General features: G+C 35.8%; 3 protein-coding genes across 4 annotated transcripts; all 3 read right to left on the reverse strand.

Annotated features, from left to right (window-relative positions):
* Positions 1-527: 527 nt before the first annotated feature.
* LOC120340986 (ubiquitin-like modifier-activating enzyme ATG7) lies at positions 528-4,838 on the reverse strand. Its single transcript, XM_039409399.2, has one exon. The coding sequence runs from the start codon at positions 4,823-4,825 to the stop codon at positions 2,786-2,788; it is 2,040 nt and encodes a 679-aa protein (XP_039265333.2). The 5' UTR covers positions 4,826-4,838; the 3' UTR covers positions 528-2,785.
* Positions 4,839-4,863: 25 nt separating this feature from the next.
* Positions 4,864-7,798, reverse strand: LOC120340989 (mitochondrial tRNA methylthiotransferase CDK5RAP1-like). The gene has a single exon (XM_039409401.2). It carries the CDS (start codon positions 7,768-7,770, stop codon positions 6,028-6,030), a length of 1,743 nt encoding a protein of 580 aa, XP_039265335.2. The 5' UTR covers positions 7,771-7,798; the 3' UTR covers positions 4,864-6,027.
* Positions 7,799-17,104: 9,306 nt separating this feature from the next.
* LOC120340994 (uncharacterized) lies at positions 17,105-24,421 on the reverse strand. 2 transcript variants are annotated; one of them, XM_039409409.2, is made up of 8 exons: positions 23,008-24,421; positions 22,194-22,279; positions 20,395-20,514; positions 19,512-19,682; positions 19,268-19,416; positions 18,493-18,860; positions 18,077-18,174; positions 17,105-17,534 (listed from the first exon to the last, which is right to left on the reverse strand). In XM_039409409.2, the coding sequence occupies exons 1-8, from the start codon at positions 23,275-23,277 to the stop codon at positions 17,528-17,530; spliced, it is 1,269 nt and encodes a 422-aa protein (XP_039265343.2). In that variant the 5' UTR covers positions 23,278-24,421; the 3' UTR covers positions 17,105-17,527. The 2 variants fall into 2 exon arrangements, with proteins under 2 accessions (XP_039265343.2, XP_039265342.2); XM_039409408.2 differs by having other exon boundaries at positions 18,493-18,863; positions 23,008-24,419.
* Positions 24,422-26,296: the final 1,875 nt, after the last annotated feature.

Here is a 26,296-nt window from a genome sequence, read left to right on the forward strand (position 1 = left end):
ATGAAACTTGGTATATTGCTTCAATTTCAGTGCACTGTCTTCTTATCGCTACTTTTACTGTCACGGCGTTGAATGCTTTTCTGGATGCATTTATAGGTTTGTATATTTGTATCATTGACCTGTTTATAATTTATATGTGAAAACGCTTGAATTAAATGACAAGAAGTCCTTATTTGTGATAGCGATTTGAACCTGGGTTCACAGGGTAATCAGAGTAGCGTATTTCTAACGCTTAGCACGATGCACCATACCGCTCAGTAAGAATACGCTTGCTTATTAACAGCAATTTTTGACCAAAGGTTGAAATCTGTTGAGAGATTTACCAGTTCCCAATGAAGACATATATGTGATGAATCGTGATTTAATGTGATTATAACTTTAAATCTAATATCACTCGACATCAAGTGCAATACATCAAATCACTTAGTGTTCTGTCATCGAAGATTTTACACCTGTGACAATGGACGATCTAGAAGCATGCTATATTGGGCAATCTTAGATAAATACCACTAACACTAATAACAAAATCAAACTTTGAAACAGTATATTAAAATCAATTTTCTTAAGAAACAGAAATTTTGTAAACTAATTAAATTCCATCAGAAAATTTAGTACCTTGGTAAAACCAATTATACACACAATTTTTTTGCAATTCATACCGTGTTTCCCCAGAAATTAGACAGGGTGTTATCAATATTCATTTATTAGTCAACACAATATAAGTACATTACAAAAAATATGGCATACATGTAACCAACAACAACAAGAATACTTTACTTGTGTGACAGGAGTCGCAGCGGACCTTGAAAGGTCTTCAAGCAGCGACACCTACAACGCTGGTTCAGATAAGCGGATAAATTTTATGTGATGAAGATGCTTCTAATTAATATTTATTTTCGAAATATAAGAAAACGAGGCACCAACACAGTTTGATAATATACGTATCTATATATATAACAATTTTGGAAAAAAAAAGAAAATCACCAATAACTTTACAAACTTTTTCAAAAGACATACAAGTATAAGAAGATGATTGTAAAATTAAAATTTTCTTCTAAATTTACTTCAATTTTCTTTCGAAAAATAACAATGGGGCTTATTTTGGGAAGATGTATTCCATTTTCCTTTATCAAAAACAAAATTACAAAGTAGAGAATTACGAGATTTTCAAATATACAAAATATGGATCGTGGCGAGATCTTCACGTTACCTCAGGTGATTGAACCTTTTCCCCTCTCATACGTTTTGGATTAATCATTTAAAACGTGTAGGAGAGATTTCTTGCTATCGACCAGGTCAAAACTAATTTCGCGCTATCGACTAGGTCTTATTTTAAGGCGAGGGCTTATATTAAAATCCTTTTTAAAATTTGGGCTAAGTCTTATTTCGTCCCATCTTTTGAACTAGGGTGGTCTAAGGTTGTCAGCTCCGCGGGCCACAAAATTATTTTTGCATTGCTGGCGGGCCACAATAGTGCCAAGAATAGGTAGACAGTGCAATACAAAACAAACACGTTTAGTGTGCAAACACATAGTTATCAGACATAGCCATCCAAGGCTAATAGAATCCGCATTAGATTTTTCGTTTTCTATTGTTAGCATATATTCCCGACCAGAAAAGATAGAAAGCCAGATAATAATTTAGAGTTTAGAATGCCAATCACATCATTCAACTTCGTTAGTTAGGAAGATTTTTCTGATTAATTTTAATGCTATTTTTTGATTACTCTCCGAATGTGACGCAGGCCACAGATAATGAGGCGGCGGGCCACATATGTTCCGCGGGCCTGGGTTTGGACCACCCTGTTCTGGACAATAGTCCCCCATACCCGTTCGAACAGATAAAATAACCAAGCTGCAACATACAAACACATTCAAATGTACCAACCATTATAGATTTAATTGCTTAAAAAGGTTTTACCAAAGCACAAGATTTTTCATTAAATTTAATTGTTTCAAAACTTCTGTTAATCAAAATATATATATATAAACAATGGAATCTTGTAATATTACAAATAATGATGCAATGCCATATTGAAATAATAATCTATCAAAATTGAAAATTTGATAAGAAATAAATTTAAATTGAAAGAAAAATATATCAATTAATATGGTGAAACAGAAACTATTCAATAGAAGACTTGAAAATAGATAGCCAAAAATAGCAGCAATGAAAGAATTTAAAATTGCACTAATGCATGACATGATGCCAAATTCTTGCATGAGTGATATAAGCCTAGATTATAAGTGCCAAATCCTGAAGCATTTGACAGATGGGAACACAATCCTTCTCATGACTTAGGATGTGTTGGGGAGACTAGAATCATCTTTATCAAAGATTTGATATGAACGAAATCATTCAAATAAAATTTTTCGACTTGAATAATCGCCAGTGAGCATTGCCTTGAGGTTCGATAACAATTTGAAGAAGCAAAAGTTTCATTAAAATATGATTTAGCAGTGGAGTTGTTGATGTAAATGTTGTCAATACATGATCAAATCCTATATCCATTTTCAGAAAAACATTGGTATAACACAACACAAGGGAAGTCACATTTATCCATTATGCTATTTATAAAATTTTAATGTAACTGGAAATCAGTGGGTGCTACGACTCAAAATTAAAATTTATGAAGTCTCTGGGTTTAGAGGCTTGTACCCAACTCTGGTTAATTTGCAGTGATATCCGACCCAAATCACTGGACTCAAGTTCATGAGTTGATGACTTGGTTTCAAGTGTGAGTTCGTCATTACATGAAACAGTGTCAATAATACCAAAGATATTTCTATATGCTCTCTCCATCACTAAATTCCAGAATTTCATCTTCTGCCAATGCTGTTTCCTTGTGAAGTTCTGTTAAACCTGTAATGTCTTCAAGATATTGTGGTGGTGAATTGAAAACTTCCATCAAAAAGTCTATTTCACCTTCACCATATTTATCGAGCACTATTTTCGAGCAAGCTGTACATTTACTGAAAGAATGTGTGGTTGGGAGTATGGTTTGGTAATGAGAAATAAATCCTCGAATTTGATGTGGAATTAAACCTAAAGGAAAATCATCTTTATTATCATTGACTTCATCCTCCGTTTTATTAGACAGGTATTGACTTCCTTCACTGTGTTGCAAGACTGAAACAAATAATTCAACAGCTAGCGCTGATGCAATCATTGATATCCCAGGCCTTGATACTGTGCATTGTTGGTCCAATGTTCGATCTTTAATTGAATTACCAGGAGCCACAACATCATTGCAAAAATAGCAACCAAGCTTTTGCTGGTCTTCGCTTTTGCTCTCCACTCCATGTCTCATAACAAGGTATGAATCAAAACCCAAAGCTGCATTAATCACTAACTTTCGTTTAGCACTTGCCAATACAGTAGGCAACCATCGACTTTCTCTTGAATCCATCAACAAAAATACGGCATCATGGCTTTCTATTAGTTGTGTTAATGTGGACACATCTTCCCTCGCCTTTTTTAATGTTTTTTCATTCGTATTGACAGGGTGTCCTGGCATTGGTATTGATAATTCCATACCAGTAGCATCGACACCTGGGAAAATTTGTACCAGCTTTTCCGCTGCTGCAATTGCTTTTGGTCGACCTCCAGATGTAGAACAATCTGAAAACTCAAACAGTGATTGGCGAACAGGATTTGAAAAAGACACTCTCCCATAATCAATAAGAGTGATTTTCTTTACACCCCAACCGAGCAAGGCCCTAGCTACATTGCAACCAAGAGTTCCTGCTCCCAGAAGAAGACATTTTGATTTAGCAATTTTTTCAAGATCAATGGTGGGCATAAGTCGCCATCTCATTAGCTTTAAGTTTAAGCCAACAGCGGATTCTGCCAATTTTGTTGGGTCCATGGTTTCCGCTAAGTTTACATGGCGAGGGCCAAGTTTGTTATTACGATTTCTTTCCCAACCTATTGCAGTGAGTTGATTTGTGAATAAATCACTTGTGGTAGTAAGATCATAAGTTAAATGTAGAAACAAACTATTTGATATTGTCTTTACACCCTCTTGAATAGTTTCTCTTAGGCATATTACTTTAATGTTCCCATTTAATTCCTTCATCCAATGCATACTTACCAAAAGAAGAAAATTGCGTAACGGCCATCCTGGGTGACCAGCTGCCGTACTCGGATCAAAGCATACAAAACAGATTTCTTTACTTTGATTTGCCAAACTAGAAAATTCACATAAATCATGGCAGCATGGATTTTTGAAATTTTCATTCTCAGATGCAATTAAATAAAATGATTTTCTTCCCTTAAATTTTTTGATTGCATCATTCAATACAGCAATGTTGTTTTCAGATATTTCATCAGTAATGGGGCAACATTTTTCAACTTGTAGGTGATCCGTTGCATGTAGAAAAGTTGGAAATCCAAACCAGTAATAGAAGTGATATTTTTTCAAATCCGCAAAACTTAATAAACAGAAGCGTACTAATAAAGACGGTTCTTGAATAGCTCTACCGCTTTTTATGTCATTCCATATTAAATCAGCCTCGTTTTCCAGCAATTCCTTTTTATCCACTTCTTTGAATTCTTCTACAGTATTTTTGTTGTATAACCGTCCATGTGATGCTTGGCAAAGGGATGGAGTTGTACCCAAAGGTTCAAAAGAATCATATTCAACGGTATGACGACATGACACACCACCAGAATCAGAGTTCATATAAAATCCATTGATTTCTTGAGCAGAGTCGTTCAATTTGAAGACGTTTAGTTTTTTATCAACAAGTTGATACCAAAATCCTGGTGAAACAGTGCTGGAAAATGGCACAAACTGTAATTTTTTTGATGCATTTTCTGACATATCACAATGTAATTTTAAGTATTGATAATACTAATTCACTGATGAACAAAGAAGTTTATAAGATACAATAAAATGTGTGGACAGTGGACAGTAAAATGTGGCAACAGACATTAAAAAATTTCCGAATGTTAGTTAAATTAAACTTTCTCTTACAAGAACAGATTTAGCGAATACGCATAAAATATTAATTAGTTGAATAGTCCATGTTATGCACAAAATATTTGAGCATTCCAATGGTCTGCAGGTTCGTATCCTTTGGAATATGTAAAAGGTTATTGCTGGACTTTCTCACCACACCATAGTGATTTACCTAACAATATAAGCGTTTACTTAAAGCTTCCTCCACAATCTATGCATCTAAAATATTGAATAGATCAACGGTGCACAACCTGCGGCCGTCGCGAAATAAAAATGCGGCAAGTCTATGAAAAAAAAGTTCAAAATATAGGATTTGGCGGCTATGCTGGCGTATATTGAAGCAAAACAGAAGCACTGCAAAAAAGTCAGATGACACGATGTGTCACAATCTAGATGGTGTATTTGCTGCCAGTTACCTGACTTTGCAAGTTTATCTGCCCACATGCAAGACCAAAGGAGTCATTAAATTGCTACAATTCTTTGCAAACTTTTATAGAATAAATTCATAAAAATATTTGACATTTTATTATACTTTTGGGGACAAGAAAATGGGGGCGACCGCCCCTCCCGGCGTTTTTTTCAAAATCGTGCAACCATTATGCAACTTGCAGAATATATCAGCTCTAGAATAGGTCCACCGAAGAAAAAAAATCCTTCTAAAATGCGAATATTATACTTCCAAGTAGTCCTACATACTTCATAATTGGGCAGAGTGCACCTCGCACGGGTCAAATATGCGGTTATGATGTCATAAAGCCAAAAAATTTTGCACGGCCTTCGGCGCGCTATTAACCTCCTGGCGGCCGTATTGTAAAAAAATAAATGCAATGTGGCCGCCAATAGCAAAAAGGTTGTGCACTCCTGGAATAGATGAACCATTCCAATACTCAGAATGAGAATCGGGCGGTAGGCCTCTTTGATTAGTTGCCAAGAATAAATTGGAAAACCTCATCTCTTATGAATCCAATCAACAACAAAAATAAATACAAAATGTCCAAAGTAACAATATTGAAAAATAGAGTGCAAACAATTATTTTTCAAGCATCTAATATTCTAATTGATCATCATAATGGAGATGGGTAATAAGTACTAAAATCCGTTAATGATACAAAACTTAGAGGTTCTCCTAGAAGAGTAAAACCCCTGATATCAGTGATTTTTACCACAACATAATCACCAGGTTCAGCCTTTCTTTTATATTCTGTTTTCACGCAACCAACAGTTTCAAAAATATCTACATCAGGAAAGACAACTTTGATATTCCCATCATTCCTACCTAGTAATTCTATTTTCGATTTTTTGCTTGTTCCATCGACCAGTACTAATTGTATTTTCCCAATGTGTTTAGGTAATATTTCAGTTAAATTATTATGATAACAATCTATTATCTCCCTCAAACGTCTATTTTTTACATCATGAGGTACATCGTCTTTCATTTTATGATAGGCATGGGTTTTCTTTCTCATGCTATAAGCAAACATGAAAGCGTTCTCAAATTTTACCTCACGCATTAGGCTTAATGTATCTTTGTGATCAAATTCAGTCTCACCACAAAATCCTGCAATCATATCTGATGATAAAGTAACTCCAGGTATGAAGTTTCGAATTTTTTGAGCTAATTCCAAATAATCCTCTCTAGAGTAACCTCTTCTCATTTTTTCTAGTATAGCAGTACTTCCACTTTGTGCAGGCATGTGTAGTTGTTTGCATATGTTGGATCTATCTTTAACAATTTGTAAAACTTCATCAGGAAAATCTTTTGGGTGGGGTGAGGTAAAACGAATACGCATTTCAGGGTCTATCAATGACACCTTATCTAATAAATCAGCAAATCTTAACCCCCCAATTTTGGGTTTATAAATAGTTTTAAACCCCTTAGCTAATGAAGTTGTATGCTCAGATACATGGTGGGATTCAGAAATATCTCTGTAGCTATTTACATTTTGTCCGAGGAGTGTCACTTCTTTGATACCCTTATCAGAAAGGGTTTTAACTTCTTCTAAGATAGATGACACAGGCCGACTTCTTTCTCTCCCACGTGTAAAAGGTACAATGCAATAGCTGCACATGTTGTCACAACCTCTCATAATTGAAACAAATGCCTTTTTAGATTTTTCATTGAAACGAACTGGCATGATATCAGCATAAGTTTCGTCCATTGATAACATTACATTTATTGTTGCTGTTGAATTTTCTGAGCATTCTTCTAATAATCTCGGTAAATCACGATACGCATCTGGCCCTGCAACAATGTCTACTGCTTTTTGCTTTTCCACAATTTCTTTTTTAAGTCGTTCAGCCATACAACCCAAAATTCCAATCTTTGGAAATCCTGATTTTACAGACTCTTGTTTTAGTTTTTTCAAAGCATGAAGACGTGACCATATTTTTTCTTCAGCCTTGTCTCGAATCGAACAAGTAACTAAAAGAATAACTTCAGCTTCAGTAATATCATTAGTCCTTTCATATCCTTTCTTTTGCAAAATAGCCCAGGCATATTCAGAATCATTCACATTCATTTGACATCCATACGCCTCAAAATAAACCTTTTTTCCAACATGAAAAGGAATCTCTCTTAAATATGGTGGTACAATATCTTCAACTTCTTCATTAAAAAGGACAGGATTAGAATTTAAAATAAATTCCTTGATGTCAGGAACACTACTGCTTAATTTGCTATTTGGTGACAGAACAGGCACACTATGATGCACAAATAATTTAGGTACTTTCACAATTTGACGTTGCACAAAACATTGTTTAAATGAATAGTGTAGCAGCAGTTGCGTACTCCTACTAGAATAATACATTTCTGTAACATGAACCGTAAAATTAATAAATGTGTTACATCAAAAAATAGTAACTTTTTTAGAAATTCAAGAATACTAAACTCAATGTAGATAGATATCTACCGTAGTAAGAATTAAGCCCACACTCAACTGTCTTGTTTACTAAGGACTAATTGCAGTGGTGCACAACGATATTAATTTGACCAGGATCTGAATTTGTACTCTCTTGTTTTAAAACTATTTTATATGCAAACTTCGGAATTTGTATCTGAGATTGCAGACAAATACATGGACTTTTCCCACATTATTAACATAAGAATGGTGTTGCCAGTGTGAGTGAATGCTAATATATATTTTTGAAGGATACTTTCGTGTGAAGAATTCCCATATTGTTCACAAGTACATGGTTTTTCACCAGTACTGAAGTATTTGTCCCATATGTTTCTATTGATTTTATAGATAATTTTTATATATTGTGTGTGGATATGACTGTCATTTTCAACGATTGCTGTTTGAACATGGGTAGCACAACGCAATGACCGAACAGAAAACTTCTTATCAATATGCATCAGAATGAGCGTAATAAATTCTGAATGGCGTGCGAAAGCTTTTATATGACCGTCTGGGCTTGCAGGTACTATGTAGCCTATGTATGTATGCTTGTTTGCCTCAAAAATTTAAAAGTATCTGCATAATAATTAAACGTGAGGAAATACATGTTCAAGATCTTACTGGCCCAAGACACAGATGTGCGACATGCACGATGCACACCAACAAGTATAACTGCAGTTTAGGACTGCTGCATTATAGTAGGACAACAGACATGAAATATACAAATAAAACACTTGTACAATACACAGGACAAAGAGGTACGGTACAGCGCCACCACGATACCGGTATGTACAATATTCAGTTTATAGCACGTTCATGTCCCCAGGTGTGAAGACATGGGAATAGGGTATAAATCGCATATGTGCTCTCAACCCCGTGCAACTAACTTGTCCCATTATGGCGTCATATGGACGCCATTTTCGATCATCGGCATGGTAGTGTAACGCGATCAAGCCTAGTTTCAGTGGTTTTCGATGGATCTTGGGGCGGTAATTTTCTTTCGGCAGTGTGGGAATCCATCAGGACGTTTAATCGGCATAGAACCTGATTACATTAACGTGCCAGATGCAACCCTCCCGGTAACAAACAAAATATTATATATACAACCCATAAGACTACACCCACCCCCTTCTGACGTCGTTGTTAAAATTATTATCACCCCATCCATCTATTAAAACTCATGTAGTCGCGAACAGGTATAAAATTAAGTATTGCTGAATATCACTCATCTACCCGATCTAGGTTGTAGTATTTTAACCAATTAAATAAATGAGAGTTGAAAGAGACTTTATTTCGTCAACCCAGAACATAGTCATCAATACAACAACAAAAAATGGAGCAACAAAAAAAAAATTCCTGGTACAAACAAAATGGTGTATTACTACCTCACAGTTCTCTAAGTCAGCTCCTACCTTCATTGCTATCTGTTATCGGGTTCAAGATTAAGAAAACTAGCTTTAACAGGTAAACGTTTTCACTATAATGACAACAAAATTGAAGGGAGGGGAGTTTACTCATATCATTCCATTAGTATTTAAAGTCGAGACAAATTTTTGTAGAGAATCCTTTTCCCAGATTCCTATAATGTGATGATAGTGTATCCGACGTGAGATAAAATTACAATAAAACGCAGGACATAAAACTAAAGTTTTATTTGTTCTGGCCAACAACAAATATTATGGCGAGTCTATTGGCGAAAAGAAAACGAAATATTCGAGGAGTGTATTAGCTAATACTGTAATACAAATTAAAAACAATGATAATCTATATATATTATGATCTAGTCATAGAAAGTCAGAGTCAATACTCTGTGATTAAAATAAGGTACGCAATAACCCAGGAAAAAGGAACCCCAATATATTAATTCAATTTAAACAAAATTAACAATATTAATAATAATTCGGACAGCAGAGACACCGATGAAAAGATTAAAACGCAGATACAGCGATGCCATTCAATTTCTTTGTCACAAATGAAGGATATAATGTACGGTAAATCACAGAAACGAATGTCATGAATGGGACATTCGGAAATATGTTCAACTAAGTACGCACAACAAAGTAGTATTGTAGCAAAATGGAATTACCACATAAAATGAAGTGAAATTCTGAATAAGATTCAATAGCAGAAATTTATCATCCGTGACAGAATTACAACCAGTCATAAGTTAGGTACAATTACTATATTTTCCCAATGGATCTAACAATTTGCTACTTCTAAAATGCTTGAATGATGAAGTGTAATAGTACACTATTAGGTAATTTGAATAAATATATATATGTGAGTAAATAATAACAGTATACTTTTAATAATCACTTAATATTAGTAATTCTCGCTGCCGTTCTGCTCCCAAATTGCTTAACAGATGCAACTGCGGTTATGTGTCGTGCATGGATCCTAAGCCTCGCTTTGATGAATCGCTTTACACAATTTTCTGCCGTAGCAGTGGCGGCGCGGCGCGTCAATAGGGCTGCCCCGGTTGTTTTTTCGGTATAATAAAAAATATTCGAAAAATACCTCAATATCGGTTGCACAGACTGTCTACACTAGCCATATTCTCCCGACATGGTTCATTTTTCGCTCGCAAAGCCTTCGCCGAACGTCGACGGGGCGACGCCGATTTTTCTCTCTTTTATCTTCCACTCGCCGCGTTTGTCTCGTTTGTTTTCTGTTTCTTTTACTAAATCATCGGGGCCGATCGGGGGCTAGCCCCGAAATTATGACGACACAATGCCGACGTTTCTTACAACAACATGTTGACATATTCACGCATTCCTTCTCGTTCGTTGGTTGCTTGAAGAGTTGATAGTTTCATCGCCTTCGTTTTTGTCGCTTGTTTCGCTATTTGAATCAGTTAGAGACCTTTAGTCCATTTGCTTTCGATTTTCCACATTCCTTTTGAGCTCCTCACTTCTTTCCGGCTTCGCATTTCTTAGCCTTAGACCTCATAATGAATAAGGTTGATGCACTACTTCGCACTCCGTTTTCGCAGCTGCCGCTGGAACAAAAATTGGAGGTACAACGTCTTGGGCTTATCAACCAAAAAATTGTTCAATGGAACAATCCCATGACGGAGGAAAGCGTCGGCGTACATTCTGCGCAGAAACTTGGTATAAAAAACACGAATGGTTGTGTTAAAGCGAGGACAAAAATGCACTTTTTTGTTTTTATTGCCTACTTTTTGCTACCGCCCGTGACTCACGTTGGTGTAAATTTGGTTTTAGAGATCTTAAACATCTTTCCGTGCGTGCCGGGGATCATCAATCTTCTATGGAGCATCTGGACGATGCAGTAAAATACCGAACATTCGGAAATGTTAATATTGCAGCACAGTTGGATGAAGGACGCGCGGTTTCTATTCGTCGGCACAACCAAAACGTCGAGAAAAACCGCCATGTTCTCGGTCGAATGATAGATGTTTTGAAGTTCATTGGTTGTCACGAGCTGTTCCTCCGTGGGCACGATGAACGGGCTGGCTCTTCTAATAGAGGATAGGATAGGAGTTACATATTTATCTCGGGGGAGAGGAAAGTCGATAAGACAGCTTATTCATATGGCGAACCACGGCCTCTCGTCCGGTTACCATTCCAAGTCGGGTATGGGATTAGTTTTACTGTATTGTTTGTTTTCGGAAGCATGGACTTGGTGGTGGAGGAAGCCGTAACCGACCAGCGGTTACGTGAACCACCCAACGACGGCGAGGAGTCCAGCAATCCTCTCGCACATAACCATCCCTGCATGGGATTCGAACCTGCGAACCCACGCAGAGTAATTAGAGGTGCGGTGGCGAGCGTATTCCTAACGCTTAGACCGTTGAGCCACACCGCCGCGCCGGTATTTTTGGATATGGTGGAATACACCGCATCCCTAGATACAGTATTGAGAGATCATCTTGATGCCGCAACTGTTTCGAAAGGGACATCTAAGGATATCCAAAGTGATTTGCTCGACTCGATGTATAAAATTTATTTACAACATTTGGCTCTGAAAATTGAGAATTGCCAGTTCCTTTCGATTCAGTCTGACGAGACAACTGACATCACGTGCGTTTCCCAACTGGCTGTGATTTTTCGGTTTGTGAAAGATGGTAAACCTACCGAGAGATTTCACAGCTTTGTACCAATCGTTGATCGCACCGGCTTGCGGGATATCGGCTGTACTGAAAGAAGTGTTACAGCCTTACAACGCGAAGTCAAAATTGATAGCTCAAACTTATGACGGCGCGGCAGTCATGAGTGGGTCGAAACATGGTGTTTAAGTTTATATAAAAGAAGAAGAAACAACGCAGCGTTTGATTTTGTCTGCAAAGGAATGCTGTGACATTCTGGTGAATCAAATAGGCGATCGTCTGCGCACTGAACACCTTGCCGCGTTCTCTTTGATGAACCCCAAAAACTTTTCAAAATATGCACGTCAATTTCCCATCCATTTGTTGGCTACTGTCTCCAAATTTTACCCCATGATAAACGTGGGTAAATTGGAAAATGAATTGCGATGTATATACATCAATCAAACTTTTTTGAACATCACATCAACTTGCGCGCTCTATGGGTTCCTCATAGATAACACTCTAGTAACTACCTTTGCGGCGTCTGCAAAATTTCTGGACATCATTTTGACGACGCCTATTTCTTCCGCCGACGCAGAGCGAACATTCAGCACGCTGAAGCGTATTAAAACGTATCTCAGAAACACAATGAAGCAAGATAGATTAAATTCCTTGGCTGTTTTATCCATTCACAAAGACGTTATTTCTGGGATGCATGACTTTAATCAGCGCGTTATTGAGCATTTTGCTTCCAAGAAACCGCGGCGTGTTGCATATATGTTCAAGCAGTAGAAGTCTAGCAGCATATATATCTATGAGTGAGCGACGCATGTCCTTATCTTTGCATTACCTTTCCTTTCTTCATAGTAACGTTTTAAACCTTATTTTAGGTTTTGTCTGCTTTCCCGAAGTTTCTGTTAATATGTCATTGTTTTTATCTGGGTAAATATTGCCTTTCCTTTTGAAAAAGGTTTCAAAATTAAACTATGTCTATATTTATTAATCCCTTGACTTGGACCGGTTTTAAAGACACTTTCTTATCGTTAAAAATTGTCGCTTTTGCCGATTGGTTGTTACCGATGGAATGGTTTTTATACTCATAAAATGATGGGAGAACTTACAGCGCTCATCCTGTCCCTGTATATGGGGGTGACTTGGTCCCGCAGTAGCTTGCCCCGGTTGTCAAAATGACCACGCGCCGCCACTGTGCCGTAGTATGGCATTCTGGAATATTAGCTGGAGGTGGTGGTAACGAGGACAAAACAACGTTTTCGATGTTGGAAAGAGCTTTGACACTTTCGATAATCGATCGGAAAATACATTCTACTCGAACAAAATATTCAAAAATTAATGGAGTTGGATGGCAAAGATGAGCGGTTAGGTTGTCAGTGGTCAGATTCTGATTGGAGTTGTGGGATTTAAATAGCGAAAGTATTGCTTCTGTCTTTTGTGTGATTATGTTTATGTCTAATGTAACAAAAGCACTCATACACAAGGCACATTCTTTAGGAAGTTCCTTGTGGATACACCACCCAATTAAATAATATAACCCATTTGCCTCGATAAAATCTAATAAGGGAGTGGCGGCACCAACGAGTGTATCGAAAGGATCAGAAGATATGCCTTCACCGTTTTCATTATTCACAGATGGTAAATGATCCTTAACGAAGCTTAGTAAATGAGGAGTATCGTCAACATCATAGTTGGATGACGTCGGCACATCCATAAATTGTCCCACTATCACGAGCTTCAAAGCATTTCTAAAATGAATCGGAGAAGGATGGGAATTTCCGAAACCTCTGACCTGAATAACAATATTTGCGTTTACGGCTGGTGGTATATCATCTTCGGTCGCTTACTTGTGATTGTATTAGACATTTTTTATTATTATAATTAAAACCCACCTGTGAAAACAAATTTTCAAGAGCATCTTGGGTGAAGCGACCGCTCATTATATAATCTAATTCTCCATTAACAACCAACTCTTGGTGAAGTGATAGCAAAGCAGTTGTGGACAACTTAATTCCTCTCAACACAGGTTTAAAAACATTATCAGGAAAAGCGATGTTTTGAAGTACAAACAAGGCCTAACAAATGATGAAAGATAAATGTTTATCTCTTCGCCGCAGAGTGGCTCGAATTTTTGTTCTTTCAAAACATTAAAGTATTTAAAATCACCTCATTAATTTTCTCCAACTTGCTATCTGAATCTGCATAAAGTGCCGTGCCTGTATGACGACAATTCATCAGGTCGAACCAGTTATTCACAAGCTGTAGGAAAAACGCTGTTGTCCGCGCATGATTTGAAAAAACACCAGCCGCTACGAGTGATCTTAGTGCTTTAGCGACTGTGTGGCTCATCACCTATTTATAACAAAACAGTGATTTGCCATCCAAATTCTCGATATCACGAACTATAGATAAAAAAATTTCGTGTCAGCATAAAATAATTGAGTTTAACGGGAGAAATTGTAGACAAATTCTACCTGACACGCCATATTAACGCTCATTTTCTCATATGTAGAAGGGAACACATGTCCTTTCGTAAGCTTCGGGGCTAACTTCATCTCTTTTGTGCCTTGATATTCAACCAGCCTTTTCACAAAGATTGAATCAACCTGCAAAGATTCCAATGCAAATATAGGTCAAAAAATTTATTAGAACGTATAGAAATAAGGCAATCATAAAATTATTTATACATTGTTATTTTTAGAAATTTTTGGTGGAATTTCCAATTGATTTACTCACTGAAGCTGTTGAGAGTGCATAGCGTCGAACCGTGGCGTCAGGTAACGAAATAATATGGTTCAAACAAAATCAAAGTTTCACTGCAAGGGGCAAGCACGAGTTCGTTGATTGTACATTGTTCCAGTTCTCCTTTTTCTCCTAACGAATGGTCGCTTTTAAGCTGGTATTGGTATCATCAGGGCATGACGCGTTATCGTTATTACAGCCTGTAGGGCTTGTTACGTGTTTTATGACACGTTAAGAGTTCGTTTCTAATTTTAAGATTAGAATGGTTTCAAGTTGAAACACGTAAACTATTAACCAAAAGCAGCTAATTCAACCAACATGCCATGATAGTTCGCAAACCTACAAACATTAATGAAGGAGGTTAAAGTTACACTTGAAAAATAAAATAAGCGAACAGTCTAAGTAGTCAGACCAGCTAGTAATATTTTATTAAACACTAAGGCACCATTGAAAGTTCTGCTATAAAAATTTCTGTGATGCAACCCCCCCCTCCCATACTTGTTATCAGTTTAACTAACGTTATTTGACTAACCTCACACAAGGCACTGCCTGGGCCGGACTTCCACCCCCCCCCCCCCCCCCCCGCCGGCAATTAACCTCTCATTTTTTTCTTTTTTCGTTATCTACCGGAAACTTGAATAACCGACCTTTTTGGCTATTTCCATTACAATTGGGCGCTGAACAGCCTGTCATTTTACAGCACACAGTAGCAGCCTGAACACGAATCAGGTACAACAGACAGAACCGCCGGTACGCACGACAGAGGACGCAGCGATTATGATCGAAAATGGCGGCCAATTTCCATTGTTGCGCAACTTAGGTATATAAGGACTTTGTGTGTTCTTACTACATAGTGACACCTTGTGTTCTATCACTAATTAATTAAACTCGCTAATTATACTATATAATTCGCCCAACAGGCTTCTGGTCCGAGATATGATGAATGCACGTGCAAAATCTGGAATATTACAGTGAAACAGCCAGACCTCTTACCGATATTGTACCGTATTTTCTGTATTCATAATATGAGCGAATACGTACCGGTACCATTAGACTAGGTACGGTACCTACCGTATCAATTACCTTGACAACACCTTTCGACCTAAAATATGTCATTTGTCATTAATGAAACGTTTCTTCACTTTGAAAAATTATAATAAATATTTAACAGTGACGTGCCAACCCCCCCCCCCCCCCCGGTATAAGGTCATGTGGCGTGCAGCGGTGATTCTTGTTTGAAAGAGTAAAATGTAGACCCATTCAATCGGTGGGTCACCGTGAAAAGAGGCTAACAAAGTTACTATGGAGGTTATCACGGTTAAAAACGAGTGATATTCCGTTTAACAATATTTTTTGCCAGTAGTCGGTTCAATCCTTGATTTCATGTGCCTTCTATTACATTTAATTCAGCTTTTGGCGTTTTGAAGTGACCGTATTATGAAAATATCAGAACCCGTCAATTTGTTAAAAGGTGAATTAGATACTGTGCCTTCCATATAACCGACACAAACATCCTAGAATTGATAGCCTACATAGTTTTCTATTTACGAAGTAACTGTAATCTGGAAATTTAGATGTGAGATAATAAGCCGTATTTCAAGTCGGGAAAATGGTTTTACAGACAATTGGGTAGTATAAACATGTCATCAAATTAGGACGTCATCTCTTAATTATTGTGCAATATCGAGAACATCAACTTGAACTTAAAAGACGTCCTTGGTTGGTTCGGCAGAAGGAAATCTTGTTAACGCTCATGCAATGGCTACAAATTTATGGCTATAGTTTATACTATTCTGACGATAAAAGACTGCACAGGGGTTGCCCGAGCCTTTGGAATGTTTGATTGGGTTCCGCTCCACCAAAAAGATTAAAAACCACTGCTGTAGAGTGTAGAGAATAACATGTGCAGGAAAATTGCTGGACCACAGGGCATCGCAGAATGGTTCAGGTAATCACTGATTGGTTACCGTTTTCGCAGCCGCCTCCTAGCACAGTCCTGATATATATTAGAAAACACCACGATCGCGATATTTATGGTCTCATTACAAGTAGTTTAAGAAACTATGATTTTAACGACAAAGTGATTCCACTAACAGTTGGGGTTACGTGAAACTAACTACCTTTCCTTGCTCTATTCCTTTGCGCAGGTGGATCCGTATGCGTATAACGCAAGGATGCTGTAGCGAGAGTGAAAATGACTATTCTATTTAATTCAAGAGTCTTGCTACACACTAACACAAATGTATTTATGTACTGTTCCTCTATTTCTGTACTACTGACAGTGGTAGAATGCTTGTCTGAAGAAGTCTGGCCTCGGTCAGACGAAACGAATTAAATAGAATATAATTTTTAATGCTTTCTTTCGTAAAGTCGCTAATTTATATTTCATATTTTTCTTCTTCTCTATATTGACTACTCAAAGCGGACATCTTAATTTGAATTCACGCAATGCTGTATTTCAACACAAATAAGCAAAATTTATAATAAAAAATAACTCCTCAAGCATTTATATATTCATCAGTGCATTATATATATATTTGCAATATTATAATAGCTTATTGATTTAAAATTATCTTTCCTTGTACCTATATATTCTTAATGTTAGTGGGACAAATTCGCTGATTTTGGCGACGGGGAATGCTTTATATCTGTTCAGTTAGTTCCCATTGATGTTATGGCAAAAAAAAAGTTTTGTTTCAGTGGTAAGATATAAAATGGAAAAAAAGACATTCAAGAACAAATGGATACGTCAAAGTAAATTTGCAACTTTTCGTCTCCTAATTTTCGTCATCAACATCCTTTCAATTGAACTTTTCGGTAATATATATCGAAAATTTTGAAACGGCTTCCCACTTGAATCCGTGTTCAGTGGCTGTGAAAATATCATAATACTAATAATAATCCAACGAGAGTGTTATTCCTGCCTTCATATTTACGAAAACGATTCTTTAAAAATGGTAACCAGACTTCATCGTGGAAAAGGAATGCGACAAAACATGCTAACGTTTTGAATGCCAACTCCATCATCATTTGACGTATTGGCAAAAGTATCCAGTATTGAGTATTCAAATGCTTCTTTCCCTTATACTTTTTGGCTTTGGCTCACTTTTGCCATTAAGTTATATTTATTCCCAAATTATACAAAACTATATATATTTGGATTAAAAGAATCAAAATCTTACATATAAAATTTATGATAGCAACTGGGGCTTGTTCTGGAATTACTTTGAATTTTTGGCAGGAAAATAAAAAAAAAATGTACATTGCTAAGAATGTATATACATGCATCCTCCAATCCCACATGAAGAAAAACAATATGTGGATAAATTACAACAAATTTCATGTTTCAATTGCCATGATCAACAAATGTCGAACCACTATATTCAATTATTTTTTAATATATATAATACTTACCAAATAGAATAATACATGCTGAATATCGCATCTCTCAATTTACTCATCGTTAGGAGACATATCCACGGATTTAAAATGGTTGGAAGAGAAAAATACACCTAAAAATAAAGTATCAAAGCTCATTCAATTTATTTATTGGGGTCTTTTTAAAAGCCAACCAGAGTCAGAGGTAAAATTTATTCTGTTCTTTGGAATTATACAATTTATTTAGCACCAAAATGGGCGCTCCCGTAGTATGTGTACCAAGATGGCGGACACCGGAACGTAGTATGTGTACCAGGTTAGGGTTAGGCCATAATTTTATTCAAATTTTCCCTGATTTCAGTTGTATTACGAGTTTGGGGACTAGCCAAATGACTCCCGTAGTATTTGTACCTGAAATTATGGCTCGTTTATTGAACAATAAATATACTTGCCATAATTATTTCGTAAATATAGAAGGTCGAAAATGCTTGGTTTTGAAATAATGTATATAAAATGAGTCCAGTTACAGGCATCCAAAATATCAGCTGTGTTATGGTGATCAACAACGAAAACCTTGACATTAGATCACGATTAAATCCAAATCTTCTTTCAATGGTATAATGAGTCGATTTCCTTCTGCTGGGTATTTTGCTTTTTGTGACCGTCGTAATATCTGGCTCATCGCTTTCTGTTTCTTTTATAATATTTGGTATCTCTTCAAGGTGTTCGCCAGGGTCGGCTCCTTCGACTTCAGAAGTCAATTCACCCGCATTGGAAACGTTTTCTACTTTCATTTCATCATTTTGAAATCCGCTATTGTCTACTTTGATAAATTATAAAATAATGTTCATGTTACATAATATAATATTTTTATTGAAAATTTGTTAGGTACTGTAGAATCAAAAATGGGAATTCTGTAAATTAAACACTGGTACACAATACTTGGACCTGGTACGAACACGTACCGCGAGCATATAAAATACCCTCCAAGGTAGGAAGGGCATTGTCACATGATTGCGTCACGCTTTACATGGATAATACGATGCCATATTCTTCTGTCATTAGGAGGCTACTTTAAATTCACTCAAATTCACTAATTGTTCACCAATGCATAACTAGAATTAACAACATCTCACTGTTTGAACAATTCAAAATCTTGAAGATTTTGAAAATCATTAAAAAGATTAAGAATGTTATAAAGGATGAAAAAAGTCCAACACAACTTACTTGATCCTCCAATCATTTTAACTTTGACTTTGACAAATACAACAGTCAATGTGCTGCCGATTAAAAATATGAAGCTGACCCAAAACATGATGATAACAGATAGTGTGTAATACGAAGATAACGGAGATAAAAACTTATTGCAGTGCTGACTGAAAATATAAACAGGTTCATTGATAATTATTTTCGTAAAAATATTCAAAAATTGAATGGAAGGGAAATTAATTCATGTCCACAAAAATATTACCTGTCACAAGCCGAACTTTCCCCAGGAAACATCGGTCGACGAACGATTGTTGAACAGGTCTCTAGGCAGTTGTGTTCCTCTGGCGTACATCTTGTTAACATTGACAATACAAGATAAACGACACCAATAACCCATACTCCACTGATTGTAATATATGCAGCAATCGGTTTCCTGATATTATAAATGTAATACAATATATTTGATTTTCTGCTTTTAAACAGGTTGCTAATACATATACATTATAGTTTGCATCTGGAGTTTCCAAAAATACTTGGCCTCTCAGTGAAAAAGTTTTTTTGACATGTTCTTGCTTTTAATAAAAGATCATACAAAGAATGGCGACGAGATAAAATGAAAAGACATTCTGCCAATCACAGCTTTAAGGTGCATACGTCTTTAAAAATCAATCGGCTACATCTACAAATGTTTAGTTAAACTTAAAACCGATTCTTGTCACAATCACAACATCAACATAAAAAACATTTTATCAGTACGGTGTATGAGAGTTATTTCGTGTTAAAAATGTACCGTGGTTTATATTTTTACAAATTTTTTTAGTATTTAGGTAGCGTTGTGACTTAATGGTTGGAGCGTTCGATCTAAAATTGTATCTCTTTACATATATCAGTGGTTGTTTTTCAGAGCCTTGCTTGGAGCGAAAATGGCAACGATTTTGCCTTACAGAAGATGCTTCCATTTTCAATTACTGAAACCAATACTGAACTAACCTAATCTAATAACAATTTCTCAAAACCTTCCATAGATGAATTTCTAATTTATTTGAAATTATTTATGTGCTTGTTATACGATTTAAATGATATCTCAGTAATTGATTCTGACGTACAAAAAGCAAGAAAATTATTTTTTTTAAATTAAATTGTACCGAAAATACTTCCGAATTCTCGATTCATGTTTATTCTCCATGTTTTTCAGTTGTTGTTCAAGCAGTCTCGTTGTAAATCGTGAATATGTGAAAAATACAGATGCGTTGACCAACGACACGCTAAATACAATAAGAGAATTGTCACTCATGTTTCAATGTTTTCATTTTCGCACATCCAAGATAGATTTATCATGACAGAGACATAATGAATTATTGCCAGAAGAGTTCAATCCAGTAACGTAATTGAACATATTGACTTGAAACACGTCAAGTCTCGCGTCAAGTAGCATCTACTGGCGAGTAATGCATCTATTTCTATAAATCCATATGGTGTCAGGTATAATCAGTATGCCAGCAAATTTCAGTTCTTAAACATTGCAGTGAGTATTATCTCTGAGTGAGTGCCCGTGACCTTTCATTTTATTAAATTTAGTGGAACAACATATGGGTGACGGGTGAGAACGACACTGAGCAAAACTCGCATATCTGGAAAACGTTTGCTTTCTACTTATCTATAGAAAACAAAAGGTAATCGAGACCAGTAAAGTTAAATTTAGGAACAATAGTACATCGGAAATTGATGTCTCCTCCGATTTAAAATAAAATTATACATCAACAATATCATTCAACTAATGAATAAATTTTGGAAATTGGTACGGTGTATGCTTCACACACCAATCGAAAATTTGTTCAATATCTCAAAAAAGGTAAATATTATCATATATGTATTTATATTCTATATCATGTGTAAAAAATTTCCACGAAGTGCGTAATCCCACAAAAAAACTTTTGCACCATCAAAAATAACTAGATACATCATTCACACATCCAAAAATATAAGTGCTGGAGCTTTGATGAAACTGATTCACCGAACTGAGGTTTCGAAATGTGTTTTGTGCTAATAGGAATATCACACCAATAGTAACAATTAATTACAATTTATATAATCATTAAAATTATTTTGAATTGCGATCACTTGAAAGATATTTCGTGAAACGAAAAGAGGACCGTAACGACCCAGCAACCAAGATACTGTTTCGTCTTAATGATGTGGACAAGCATTGTTGAGAAACCATTGTTATTGTACGTCATAGATAGATGACGAGTGACGTGACAGTGACGTTTCTGGATTCACATAACGATAAACGGATGTGAAAAAAACATTAAAGATTGTTGTACCATATTGCATAACTTGTGATTAATTTTATCAGATTCGCGACTCACAGCACTCCCGGAAACATTGCGCGTCAGATGGGATATTTTATAGTTTCTTGTTATTCATGATTTTATATATACGTGACAATTGCCATTCTTTTACTATCAGTAATAGTACTATACGTAATTACTATACAAGTTGGCTTGGCATTAGTGAAACTGAGAAATGTCATTTGTTTTGCCTTCTGAAAAGCGATACCTTGTCTTATACATTGATAAACAGACACGTTGCAGGAGAAAAATAAATATTTAAATTATTGTCCCAGTTCACAACTTTTTATGGTAATTTTCAATACTGTTACCTTGTTCGAATAAATCGCAAGATGGGCAAAATTGCATTCAAATTTAAAACTCAAGTTCGGCTATCTTGCATAACTTCAGACAAAAAATCGCTAAAAATGCAACAGCTAGTAGGAAAGTTTTTTTAAGTAAATTATGTTCATAAGTCAGACACGAGATTTTAATCAAAAAAACCTAAACCCTTGAATACGCATATGCATTACTAAGAAACGAATGCATTCATAACAACATTAAAATTTTGGTAAATTGTACGAACTGTTTGTAGTACAAATTTGAAACATTACCTGAAAGTGGATGCCATGTGCATTGTTGCATAACCTCCTTTGATAAACGCGATGAGAATTGCAGGCGAATTGTAGAATTTCAAAACCTGAGACAAGCAAAATGATACTTGGAATAATAAATAATACATAGTTCGAAATCGGCGGCACAAGTGTTACCAATATCCACACTTCAGTGGGCCGAAATAGCATGAAAATCATTTTAAATCACATTCCTCTCTGATAATCTTATCTGTAAAACCACCTTAGATAGTAGAACATATCTCGCGTCATTGAGAAGGAATTAATATTGCATAAACCAAATCAAAACTGTTTAAATTTAGAATCTAGATTCAGAAATGCTTCGTTCACGCGAATAAAAGTAAACTACAAATACAGTTGTTTGTTTGTACGACGTGCTTTACTAATACGTCATTATTTCGTCACAATGAAAGTAAAACGAAAACAAAGGAAAGAGTTAAATTTTCCATGGCACGGTGTAAAATATAACACTGAAGTAAAAAAACACAAATGTTTGCAAAAATATTTTGGGTACTTCCGTGGTGCGTGTACCAAGTTAGGTTAGGCCATAATTTTATTCCGATTTTTCTTATTTTCGTTCTATTACGAGTTCGGGGACTGTCCGTGTTAAACAAGTGAATATACCCACTGCCCATAGGTTTCAGTCCCTTTTCAGCTTACACAACTTGATGTAAAGTAGGCGAACAAAATTAGTTACCTCCATATTGGTACACACACTTCTGGAGTGCCATATTTTGTAATGAAACTGATACCCCAAAGTCACTAAAAATTAAAAACTTTTACAAATAATACTCACGTCCATACAAATTGAGAATAAGGCAACCATCAAATCTGCACATATGAGTGAAGCCACGAAACGATACAAGTTAGACAGAAACTTTGACCAGTAAATAATCATTGCAATAAGTAGAAAAGAATTTTCCAAAATGGCAATCACAGAAACAACAATTCCTGCAGTTCTTACTGCGTTGTTTTCCTGGGATAAACAGATTATTTCGTCATCCAACGAGGTGGAATTTAGTGCAGGAGTGAATACAATTGCTTCTGTAGATGACAATTCGCTCATTTTGCTATTTTTCGGTGTTGTATAGGCTAATTCTTCTTCGAAACGAGCAGTCTGTGGTAAAATGTGACAGCATACAGACTGCAAACAAGCATATTATCGAACTAATTAAACCGCAAATCGAAATAAAAAGATAACATTTCATTAATATGTAATAATGCATAATCTGCATACCACTGCAGATTTTGCCAAAACATCCGCAAACAACTAACCTTTAAAAGAAACAAAATCTGGCGTGAAATTTAAGCTAGCCTAATTGTGATACTATCAACATTCCATTCCAGAATTGTAAGCCGTTCGTGGCTTATCGGGGTTACGCAAATTTCCGAAAGCCATTTACTTGTCCAGATTAAACGCATTACTGAATATTGTAGATTTTAGTGATTGTGTGTCTTTTCTACGATTTCATCAATTGGGTTCAGGTTGTGTTTTCGGTTTCGCCGGTTTGAGTCTTCAAATAGTGCATAAGAACAAGTCTACGCGCAAATTCCTTACATTACAAAGTCCACATATATATACGTTGCTGTAATAAATCTACTTATCTTTTACAGATCCGTCTGTTTCTAAGCTGAAGAGCTATTGCTAATACCGAATACTTTATTTTCATTAAGCCATTGTTCAAAAACAGTATTAGTATCGAACGTGATCCACGTCATGATTTGTAAACTATATATATATTCACGTAGATACGTGGGATGATGATTGTTGATTTTGAACATAGAATTTGCATTGACACATTGTATACTCGTGCACAAGGTTGTTAAATGACAAAAATGGTTGACCATTCGCAGTTTGACTACATGTTGGTGGGAGGTTTCCTGGCTCTGTATGGAATTTTGACGAAACCATCAGTCAATGCTAACTGTCCTGATCTAGAGTAAGGAGCGATGCACGTTAAATGGCGTTCATTTTACTAGTTTGGATTCAAACTGAAAAATATGGACCAGCGTATGCTTCATGACAAGAGTTTTTGGACAAAGGTCGATATTTACATTTGCATTCTAACCTCTGGTATTCTACAATTCGTCCCAATCCAACATCGAACAAAGTATAACAAACAGCCGTACTTGTCTCTTTGAAGCTACTAAATCTAAAACAGACGAAACATCACACTTTCAATGTAAACGTAATTAAATCACCCGCTAACCGCTTGTCACCTATTTGTCTTAACTATTATATATTTATTTATGTATATATATATCTATGTCCCAACTCGAAATATCAGGCGGTCGCCTGGAGGGTTATAGAAGGAAGTAACCCTTCAATACATATAGTCATATGCTTAATGAACCTTTATCTTTTCGATCACAGGTTTTAAAACCATCAAGTTTTAAAAAATAAAAGCAAAAGTTAATTCAAAAAACTTCATCTTATCTAAAACAGTTCAATAAATAATTTAGTTGCTGTTTTTTTGCCAACAATCATACATTTACGTGAATTATATGCCTGCTGTACACCACGCTTTGCTTCGATAAATTCTGCCGTCGCAAAAATAGTTCTACCATTACGTATTAAAGGCTACAACTATGCAGGCTGTTTTCCTATTTCTGGTCCAGAGCTAAATTGGTAACAATCAGATCTCATCACAAAATCAAGCGAGTAAAAACAAAACGGAAATTTTAGTTTTAATCAGGCTTGGTTTTTGAAAACTGAACTTTGAATAAACATTAACTGTGAATATGATCTATTTGAATTGTTGACTCGGTGTTTTGAATAAAGTTTATGTTTTTTTATTAATTCTAATTTAGCCAAGCCTACATGATAAGCCCGGCTTACACTAACTGGTCGACATTAATTAGACAATTCTGCTAAAATGGTCTCAAAACTATTCAAGGAGTGTCGAAATTTATGTAATCTTACATAAAAGGTAATGAATATTGATCGATATTGAACTCAAACTTTCTTTTAATTCGGGCTGGATTTATCTCTAAATATACCTTCACATTTCATGAAATAGTACATTCATATTTTGTTTTATATCTATCGTTTCACGGCATAATTTTGTTTTGTATACATTACAAACTGTAGCCGAGTCATGCCTAATCTTGACTGATCGATATTACAATTTAGTAACAGTTATTTTGGGAAAGAAACGTCGGCGACGACAAACTAGATTCTGCATGTCAAATTTTGTGCGTAATACAAAGAATTATTTCCGTTATATTTGTATCTCCATGTCCATGTCAAATCCATGACTAAAGAAATGGGTTTGCTAACAGGTAAATGTTTAAATATTAATACGTACAGCCGACATATTCTTATTAAGTATGTATATCTCTACCTGCTGATAAAAAATAGCCTAAAATATTGCTCTTGCTGTGAATATCTTAAGTTTTCATACCGGTCCCGCTATCTCAATTTTTCATATTCAATTACTCAAAATAGCTGTCTTTTTTGTGCGTTTAGTTGGACCAACAATCCAATAATTTGAAGCATCGTTCTTAAATATAAAAACGATTTGATGCTAATTTTTAGGATAACATTTAAAAATTAGCTCAGTTTAAATTTCCATTCAAACTGGTATTATTTGTGAACTTACTTTTGCTTGAATGAACCGTTTTAAAAGATGTCTCTATCAATGACACCATTCTATTTGTGATCTAGACATTCTCCTCGCCTTACATGTAAAACTGAAACTAAAATAGCTCCAACTGTGACAAAACACTCTCAATCTGTTATTGCTCAGAAATTGTGCACCGAACTTGACAAAAATGCAGGTGCGTGTGAGGCTAGTATATCACCGATAGATAAAATACATGCGGATTTCTGAGTACATTCGAATTCTTTTCCCTTCCACGCAACGTTTAAAAAGGTCAATAAATAACTAGTCCGAATATGGACTAATTGACTAATTAACAAATTGAGAATTATGGCTCACAGAAAGATACATATATAATTACTATTAAATACCGTTATTCGGCTTCAGTTTTTTTTTTCAATTTCTATAACGTGCTTTAAAGGGCTTTGAACTAGACTAGAGTACATCAGTCCTTGTGCTATCGTGGTGATGCGTGGGATCTAT

This window comes from Styela clava, chromosome 14 (genome assembly GCF_964204865.1).
Source record: "Styela clava chromosome 14, kaStyClav1.hap1.2, whole genome shotgun sequence".
Lineage (NCBI taxonomy): Eukaryota > Metazoa > Chordata > Ascidiacea > Stolidobranchia > Styelidae > Styela > Styela clava.